Below are 10,551 nucleotides of genomic sequence, written 5' to 3'. Positions count from 1 at the left end.
GCTGACCAAAAAGTGATTCGTAACCCTTTTGGTACTAATGTTGGAGAGTGGTTGGGAACCACTGACTTATACAGAAAAGCCCACGTCTCAAAGTGAGAGAACAAGCCATGCAACCCACTTCAGCCGTCGCCAAAGGGTCATTGATTTCCCCATGAAATGCACTGACCTGCAAAATATGGGTCAGCAAGCTTTGGGATCGGATATTGGAAGCATCGAAGCATGGAAATGGGGCCTCCAATGGGCTTGGTGACCCACATACTCACATTTCAGGAGGGTGTGATATTCCCCGTGGTCACCTAGGACTTCAGGACCCCTTGGACACTGGGGTCGTACTATCATGCCCAATAATAATCATAATCATAATAATAATAATAACTGGTGGGATCACAAACCTGCAAAAGTCTTGGAAAATGAGCACGCAAAGATACTGTGGGACTTCCGAATCCAGACTGACAAAGTTCTGGAACACAACACACCAGACATCACAGTTGTGGAAAAGAAAAAGGTTTGGATCATTGATGTCGCCATCCCAGGTGACAGTCGCATTGACGAAAAACAACAGGAAAAACTCAGCCGCTCTCAGGACCTCAAGACTGAACTTCAAAGACTCTGGCAGAAACCAGTGCAGGTGGTCCCGGTGGTGATGGGCACACTGGGTGCCGTGCCAAAAGATCTCAGCCGGCATTTGGAAACAATAGACATTGGCAAAATCATGATCTTCCAACTGCAAAAGGCCACCCGACTGGGATCTGCACGCATCATCCGAAAATACATCACACAGTCCAAGACACTTGGGAAGTGTTTGACTTGTGATATGAAATCCAGCGTATCTATCTTGTTTGCTGTGTCATAATAAAGTAATACTGTAATAATAATAATAATAATAATAATAATAATAATAATACATCACACAGTCCTAGACACTTGGGAAGTGTTCAACTTGTGGTTTTGTGATACGAAATCCAGCATATCTATCTTGTTTGCTGTGTCATACAAAATAATAATAATAATAATAATGATATTAATAATAGATATGCTGGATTTCGTATCACAAAATCAGCATATCTATCTTGTTTGCTGTGTCATAATAATAATAATAATAATAATAATAATAATAATAATAATAATAATAATAAATCCAGCATATCTATCTTGTTTGCTGTGTCATACTTATAATAATAATAATCGGAATCGTAATAATACAATGTTGTTGTTGTTGCTGCTGTTGTTGCTGCTGCAACAGAAGCATCGACTCCAAGGAAGGGCTGCTAGATAATGCTGAACCTATTATATTATATTATATTATATTATATTATATTATATTATATTATATTATATTATATGGCTTTATTGCTTTGAGCTATTGTAATTTTAGGATGAACCTCACCTCAATCCTTGGGGAGGTGTAGATAAGAAATAATAATAATCATAATAATAATAATCATAATACGATGTTGTTGTTGTTGTTGCAACAGAAGCATCGACTCCAAGGAAGGGTTGCTAGATAATACTGAACCAAACACTAAACATTGTACGGAAAGGTTAATATATTTAATATTTAGATCCTTTTACCCCCTCCCCTTTAAAAAGCAAACATATTGAAAAGTATTACGAAAAAGTGTATTTCACTCATTTAAATAGCTCTTAAGGTCGGCATGAAAAGGTAAGGAGATGAGGGCCAGTCGGGGAAATGTTTGTACAGGAATCCAATTAATTTAACCACGCAATAAATTAAAAACATTAAATATGAACGTTCAGTGCAACAAGATATACAGGATTGGGAGAACGAAGCGTGTCGCTTGGACTGGAAATAAACTTCAGTTGGGAAAACTGGAAGGAAAAAGTGTTTTCGATCCCGAAACCGAGCCAAGTCCAACCTGGAAACCTGCAAAAACTCTACTTTTGGAGTGAAAATAAATCTACATCGATCATTTCAGAAGTCGAACAGGTCCGTTTTCGGCCCCGTTTTGTGGATCACGGTCAAAATGACGGAAAGTTTGGAAAACTATTTTAAACAGCAGTGAAAGGTGCAAAAATTGTGTTAAAAGCAAGCAAAACGAGTGCCATAATTTTGCTATTGTTTTTAAAAAGGAGTGAAGTTGTCTTCGGACCGAACGTTAAAAAATCCGTACTAAATTGACAGGGCATTTTGCAGAAAATAGAGAGGATGTTTCCAACATTGCTTTGCTCCAACTTTATAGTTTTCTCCAAAAAAAAAAAATCACATTTTTCCTGTACGATTCCCTGGAAATGGGATCTGGGATTTCTCCTCTTTCCTCCAAGACTCCAACTCCTATAATCTCCCATCAAGAAGTCCAGGCATTACTGGGGATGATGGGCTTTGCAGTCAAAACACACCAAGGAGGACCGTGCAAGAAGAGAGCTGAGACTCAAAAGTAAACTTCAGTTTCAAACAAAAGTCTAATTAAAGCAGGAATTAGAAACGAAGCAAGAAGCCAAACTGACCATGTCCTTAATATTATTTCTCTTAATTTGCACCAGGTTTGGGTGCAATCAAAATCCTCAAAATAATGGGTCCTTAATATTATTTCTCTTAATTTGCATTAGGTTTGGGAGCAATAAAAACCCTCAAAACAATGGGTCCTTAATATTCTTTCTCTTAATTTGCATTAGGTTTGGGTGCAATAAAAATCCTCAAAACAATGGGTCCTTAATATTATTTCTCTTAATTTGCACCAGGTTTGGGTGCAATAAAAACCCCCAAAACAATGGGTTTTTAATTAAGAGAACTTGCCCCAAAGGGTGGTTTTTGCATTGGGAAAAGTATGCAAACAGAAGAAATTTCCATCTGGACACCTTGATATAAATAGAGAGGGAGGGAGAGAATTAAATTAATTGTTCTGCCAATTTGAAAAAGAGTGGATGGGGTTTTTCCATCCAAACATCTGCTTATGGCCTCCTCTCTCCATCCGATTCCTTTCCTATTTAAAGCGCATGGAAAGCGCATGGACGAGCGGTGAATCCAGCCCAGGCTTTAAAACTAAAAGGAGGAGCAAAGCAAAGAATCCACCGGGATAAGAGAGGATGGTGGTACCAAGAGAAACACAAAGCCCAGAAATCCCAGGCGTGCCATTCGGATTTAAGGACCGGGATTAAGGAGGATTTCCTTATCACCTTGGAGAACTTTGGGAGGAATAACAAACGGAACGGTTCGATATCTTTTCCGTCTAACGTTTCCGCAGCCTTGGCAGCCTTTCCGCATCCGGAGTCAAGGAAAAGGAGTCTTTTTGCTTCCAAAGGAATCCCAAACGGCATGGCATTTAGGGTTGTCGATCTCCAAAAGCAAGCGACCGAAATATACAAAAGTGTCCGTATTTTGGAAACGATCCGATCCTTGACTCCGTTTTCTTCCATCGAAATCCCAAACGGCATCACATTTGAGGTTGTCGATCTCCAAAAACAAGAGACCGAAATATACAAAAGTGTCCCCATTTTGGAAACGATCCGATCCTTGACTTGTTTTTCTTCCATCGGAATCCCAAACGCCATTGCATTTGAGCTTGTCGATCTCCAAAAACAAGTGACCGAAATATACAAAAGTGTCCGTATTTTGGAAATGATCTGAAGATCTGCAAGGTTGCTTTCCGTTGCTTTGCAAGAATGCTGACGGACATCCAAAGTCGATCTCTTTTGTGGGAGGATCTCCGTTTTTTGAGTCCAAAGTCCCGTCTCCAAAATATTCTCACGAAAGAGGACCAACCCCAAAGCGATGTGTCCATGCTCCACGTCAAAGTGCATTCGTTCTTTGGAGAGGCGTAAATTTTAAGCTTTCGGCCTCGTTTCCTGTCGTTTCCTGTTGCTTTTCCCCAAAGAGCCTCGGAGTGGAGTCCGCTTTGCCGACATTACGATGCAAATCCCCGGGAGACTCCTTTTCGAAATCATATAATATAATCCACAATAATATAAATATTAATCCACATTAAAGTCTTTGGAATACGGACGGCGTTTGGTGAGATGAGCGGCGTTCTCTCCGAACGGTGAGATGAATCTCGGCAGGACGGGCCTCTGTCTGTCAGACAACTGGGAAAAAGGAAAGAAATCCATGTCATTGAAGGCACTGAATGTTTGCCTTATATGTGTACAATGTGATCCGCCCTGAGTCCCCTTCGGGGTGAGAAAGAAGGGCGGAAGATAGTCCCTTTAGACATTTTCCCTAGCATTTTTGGTGTAATGTACCACCTGTGGAAGATTTTCATCCAATTTTCCCGTTTTCCTACCTGTTTCCGAGTGACAGCAGGATGAGCCTCCCTTCAGGAGTCCGTTGGGCTTTTCTTGCCGGCAGACGGCCGTCCGGCACCCGCTGCAATGTTTCCGGATTTTGCAGCAACTGCAAAACAAACAAAAGGACAAGGCAATTTTGGAGACACATTCAAAACAACAAGGCATGGCCCCTTAGCAGGAGAGTGAGGCAAATTTTTATTGATTTTGGTTTATTATTGTATTGTTGACATTGAACGTAAGAGTTGTATTTTGGCCACCAATGGAAGAAACTGCAGGGAGAGTCACACTCTCTCAGCCCCAGAAGACGGCAAGAGCAAGCATAGGCAAAGCTTTGCCAAGGAAAACTCTTTCAAGTCTTACAGATATAATTTGGATCTCTGCTCTCAGTCCTGGAGACCCACCGGGCTTTGTTTGTCTTTGGCTGAATGATTATTGGTTGTTTGGTTATTCTTCACGGTGTCAATGTTTAATTCTATTTTAATGCTTGTATATTTTGTTTTGATTTTGAATGATACATCATACAGTAGAGTCTCACTTAGCCAACATAAACGGGCCGGCACAATGTTGGATAAGTGAAAACGTTGGATAACAAGGAGGCATTAAGGAAAAGCCTATTAAATGTCAAATTACTAGAGTCTTGCTTATCCAACCTTCACTTATCCAACGTTCTGTATTATCCAACACAGTCTGCCTTTAAGTAGTCAATGTTTTTGTAGTCAATGTTTTCTATACATTGCAATGTTTTGGTGCTAAATTCGCAAATACAGTAATTACTACATAGTATTTCCATGTATTGAACTGCTTTTTCTGTCAAATTTGTTGTTAAACATGATGTTAATTTGTAAAATCATAACCTAATTTGATGTTTAATAGGCTTTTTCTTAATCCCTCCTTATTATCCAACATTTACACTTATCCAATGTTCTGTCGGCCCGTTTATGTTGGATAAGTGAGACTCTACTGTAATATAATATGATATCAGTAATATTCCAGAATCCAGGCAAAACAAGTTCTTTGACCCACCGAAATAAAACAACGTAATATAGTATAATCTAATATAAATAATACAATGTTAGTAATATGATATGATTTAATGAATACAATATGATTACTATAATATAGCCCAGTAAGATAAGACCCTTGTAAACATGGAACTGAGATCCAGGCGCACTTACTGTATGAGGACGCAGACCGTAATGAGCATGGCGCATGCGACCACGGAGACCACGGCCAGCGCCGTGATGGTCTGCTTCGTGTGGTTGGCGGCCACCACCGCCAGCAGGTCGGCGTGCTCGCACCGCGTCCCAACATAACCAGTGGGGCAACTGGGAAGGGAAAGGAGAAGCCACAGGTCAAACTGGGAAGAAGGAAAGCCCGTCGCAGTGAGAGAAAGCGCATGGCGTGACTTGCAGCCGAGCATGGGCTTGATGCATCTCTGCCCAAAATTGCAAACAACAACTCCCAAGTGGGGGCAAGGGGTGTGTGTTCCTTACAACCGTGTAGACGCGTTCTTAATGCAGTTTGAACCCCACTTCATCTGCCATTGGATCCCGGGAGTTGTCGTTTTGCAAGAACGAGACGGCACCGAACCATTGCAAGTCACTATAATGTAGATGCACCACTAGTGCAGTTTGGAACCACTTTAATTACATAATGTAGATGTGGTTTGGCAGTACTTTATACCATTAGATGCACCTCTAATGCTGTTTGGAAGCACTTTAATTGTACAATGTAGATGCACGTGCATTGGTATGCACAAAAGCACTCCGTGCATGCCTCTCCTCCTGTGTCCATTGAATGCAATTGTTCCAAAACTATTTTTGAATGAATGTGGTTTGACCCCACTTTAAACAGCCATGGCTCATCCCAATGGAGTCCAGGGACTTGTAGTTTGGAGAGGGGCTCAAGATCTTGAGAAACTATAGCATTGAGCCAGAGCAGTTGAAGTGGTATCAATCTGTGCTAATTCCTCCATGCAGACGACCCCCCCCCCCCCGAGAACAACTATGGCAGTTAAAGAGTATTATTATTATTATTATTATTATTATTATTATTATTATTATTATTATTATTATTATTATTAAGCTTACAGGACTACATAGCATTGAACCATGGCAGTTAAAGTGGAGTATTATTATTATTATTATTATTGCTAATACTATTTATTATTATTATGCAGCTCCCAGGACCCCACAGCATTGAACCATGGCAATCAAAGTGGAAAATAATAATAATAATAATAATAATAATAATAATAATAATAATAGTTGTTGTTGTTGTTGCATTGAACCATGGTAGTCAAAGTAGCTTATTATTATTACTATTACTACTACTATTATTATTCAGCCTCCAGCATTGAACCATGGCAGTTAAAATGGAATATAACAACAACAACAACAACTATTATTATTATTATTATTATTATTATTATTATTATTATTATTCAGGATCTCTATTATTATTATGCAGCTCCCAGAACTTGGCAGTCAAAATAGAGTATCATTATTATTACTATTATTATTATTACTATTACCATTATTATTATTAAGCTCCCAGGACCCCATAGCACTGAATCATGGCAGTCAAAATGGGTTGTTACTACTACTACTACTACTACTACTACTACTACTACTACTACTACTATTATTCAGCTCCCAGGACCCCATAGCACTGAACCATGGCAGTCAAAATGGGTTGTTATTACTACTACTACTACTACTACTACTATTATTCAGCTCCCAGGACCCCATAGCACTGAATCATGGCAGTCAAAATGGGTTGTTATTACTACTACTACTACTACTACTACTACTACTATTATTCAGCTCCCAGGACCCCATAGCACTGAACCATGGCAGTCAAAGTGGAGTATTATTATTATTATTATTATTATTATTATTATTATTATCCGACTCTCAGGATCTTCTACGAGCATTAGGCCCCGGCAGCCAAAGCTACCCCGATCTGGGTTAATTCCCCCGTGCGGACTCACATGCACGCCGGCTTCTCCTCCTGCACCAGGAACCTGCAAGTGCCGTGGAAACAGAACTGGCTGTGGGCGTCCGGACACGTGTCAAAGTGGGACCTCACGGCCGCCGCCACGGGCACCCCTGCAAGGGAGTCAAAGGAAGGGACGTGAGACCACCACCACCATCATCATCATTATCATCATTATTATTATTATTTTATTATGACACAGCAAACAAGATAGACATGCTGGATTTCATATCACAAAACCACAAGTCGATCAGGCCTTCTGTCTCCTTCCTTCTTCAGGGTCCCATTCGTGAGCCAGAGCCAGGTCTTCTATTATTATTATTATTATTATTATTATTATTATTAATTGCCTTTGTTCTGATGTCTTGCTCCTGGGCTGCAAGGATCAGGCCTTCTGTCTCCTTCTTCAGGGTCCCATTCGTGAGCCAGAGCCAGGTCTTCTATTATTATTATTATTATTATTATTATTATTATTATTATTATTAATGGCCTTTGTCCTGATGTCTTGCTCCTGGGCTGCCAGGATCAGGCCTTCTGTCTCCTTCTTCAGGGTCCCATTCGTGAGCCAGAGCCAGGTCTTCTATTATTATTATTATTATTATTATTATTATTATTATTATTATTATTAATTGCCTTTGTTCTGATGTCTTGCTCCTGGGCTGCAAGGATCAGGCCTTCTGTCTCCTTCTTCAGGGTCCCATTCGTGAGCCAGAGCCAGGTCTTCTATTATTATTATTATTATTATTATTATTATTATTATTATTATTAATTGCCTTTGTTCTGATGTCTTGCTCCTGGGCTGCCAGGATCAGGCCTTCTGTCTCCTTCTTCAGGGTCCCATTCGTGAGCCAGAGCCAGGTCTTCTATTATTATTATTATTATTATTATTATTATTATTATTATTATTAATTGCCTTTGTCCTGATGTCTTGCTCCTGGGCTGCAAGGATCAGGCCTTCTGTCTCCTTCTTCAGGGTCCCATTCGTGAGCCAGAGCCAGGTCTTCTATTATTATTATTATTATTATTATTATTATTATTATTATTATTATTATTAATTGCCTTTGTCCTGATGTCTTGCTCCTGGGCTGCAAGGATCAGGCCTTCTGTCTCCTTCTTCAGGGTCCCATTCGTGAGCCAGAGCCAGGTCTTCTCCTTCTCAGCTTTTCCTTCAATTTTGTCAAGGAACTTTCCATGCCATGTTTTGTGGTGCCAGCTGTCACAGCTCTAGTTTGTAGTGCGGTTTTCTTGTACTGATTCTTTGTCTGCTGTTCTTTGAGGAGTTTCAGATTTTTGACTTCAATCAAAAATTATTATTAATATTATTATTATTAATAATAACAATCATAATAATAAAATTATGATTATTATTATTTCATTTATTTATTGTGCCTTCCTTTATGACAGAGGGGGGTTGGACTGGATGGCCTTTGAGGATCCCTTCCAATTCTAGGATCCCACGATCCTATTAAATAATAGGAGTGAGCGGACCCCAGGTCCAAACCCATTGGGAATCACAACAGGTGTGTGTGTGTGCAAGGCTTAAATCCCGCGAGGAAACAAACAACACTCCGCGGCCCTTGAGCTAAATCCAAACCCAGTGGCGCTGCTATTAATTTCCCGGCTGCGCTGGCTGCGATCCAGGGTGCGAGGAATGCCATGCCTTGCATTCTTCTCCATCCCAAACAAAAATGCACAATACGGTCGGTCCACGCTGCAAATAACACCACGACACAGAGCCACGTCCAGCAACCGGGCATTCGATCCAAGCGTGCATCCGCACTGGGGGACTAACACACTTTGGCGCCACTTGAGCTTCCGTATCTCCATGGGAGGAGCGGTTTTGCAAGGTCTTTCGCCTTCTGTGCCTCGGCTTCTGCTGAATTGAGCCAGGGCAGTGAAAGTGGTCCCAAACTGCATTAATCTTGCAGTGTAGGCGCACAGAATAAATCCCAAATGGTCACACGTCTGCTTTATTGAGCTCCTTCTCACCAGGGTTTCCCACCAAAGAAGTTATTTTTGACCATTTGAAAATGATTCTTTCCACCCCTAATGAAAAGCAGGGCGATTGTTTATATTTAGATGGTTTATACTTGGAAACTTTTATATAAAAGAAGGTTTGGACCATCGGGAGAACGAAAACATTTGCAAATTGTGCGGCTATTTCCCCCCCCCCCCCCTCCTCTGACTTGATATTTATAGGCGAAGCAGATGTAATAAATTAATACCAGGCTCTTTAAAGTTAATAGGATGAAATAAATTGATATCACGAAATTCGGATTTCCCAGACTGGAAAGAGATTGACACACCGAGCCACAGAATGGGAAGGAACCCTTAAGGCCATCTAGTCCATCTCTGCAGCCATGCAGGAATCCAGAGCAAACTATGGATCTATATGCTGCTTTTCCTCCCAAAAGGAGACCCTTAAGGTCATCTAGTCCATCTCCACAGCTATGCAGGAATCCAGAGCAAACTATGGATCTATATGCTGCTTTCCATCTCTGCAAGTATACAGGAATCCAGAACAAAATATGGATTAATATGCTGCAAAAAGGGCCTCTTAAGGTCATCTAGTCCATCTCTGCAGTTATGCAGGAATCCGGAGCAAAATATGGATTTATACGCTGCAAAAGGGGACCCTTAAGGTCATCTAGTCCATCTCTGCAAGTATACAGGAAGCCAGAGCAAAAATATGGATTTATATGCCACCTTTCCTCTCCAATGGGGACCCTTAAGGCCATCTAGTCCATCTCTGCAGCTATACAGGAATCCAGAACAAAAATATGGATTTATATGCCGCCTTTCTTCCCAAATGGGAATCCTTAAGGTCATCTAGTCCAGTTGCGCATCCAAGCAGGAATCCAACTATACAGAATGTTTAATAACAATAACAACAACAACAGCAGCAACAGCCGCAACAACAACAATTGGACCGGAATATATTTGATGCAGGCATGACTAGAAGAGACACACGCATCTGCACATATGTCCTTATGGTTGAAATAAATAAACCTCATTTCCAGGGTTGAAAATCCCCCGGGTTTCCTCATTGGATTGCAGCTAAAAAGAGGGATGGGTTGCAATGTGGGGCGTCTGACCCCTCTCAAGCCAACCTCTGGGTCAAGTGTCCAGGGAGCAATGTCAACACGATGGGCCACATTCCTGGCGCATGAGCCATCCGGCCACAAACGGCCACTGAGAACATCAATACAGGCCGTATCAATGGGTTACTCAGCTCCCTCTTATCTGCTCTGATTCACTACGGCAAAAAAGAATGAATGGCTGGTTCACTTGGCTGGGAGCCACACACACAAA

At 41.0% G+C, this 10,551-nt stretch overlaps 1 protein-coding gene across 2 annotated transcripts in view; it reads right to left on the bottom strand.

Moving 5' to 3' along the window:
* Window positions 1-1,529: 1,529 nt before the first annotated feature.
* The window catches only part of tgfa (transforming growth factor alpha), a 31,634-nt gene continuing 22,612 nt past the window's right edge, over window positions 1,530-10,551 (bottom strand). For both annotated transcript variants that reach the window (XM_062961008.1, XM_062961007.1), the window contains exons 3-6: window positions 7,235-7,352; window positions 5,418-5,567; window positions 4,239-4,348; window positions 1,530-4,041 (exon numbers count right to left, since the gene is read on the bottom strand). In XM_062961008.1, coding sequence (XP_062817078.1) covers window positions 4,034-4,041; window positions 4,239-4,348; window positions 5,418-5,567; window positions 7,235-7,352 — 386 coding nt within the window. In that variant the 3' untranslated portion in view covers window positions 1,530-4,033. The remainder of the gene's footprint in view (window positions 4,042-4,238; window positions 4,349-5,417; window positions 5,568-7,234; window positions 7,353-10,551) is intronic.

This window comes from Anolis carolinensis, unplaced genomic scaffold, assembly GCF_035594765.1.
Source record: "Anolis carolinensis isolate JA03-04 unplaced genomic scaffold, rAnoCar3.1.pri scaffold_8, whole genome shotgun sequence".
NCBI classification, from domain to species: Eukaryota; Metazoa; Chordata; class Lepidosauria; order Squamata; family Dactyloidae; genus Anolis; species Anolis carolinensis.
This window is presented reverse-complemented; position numbering and strand designations above follow the sequence as displayed.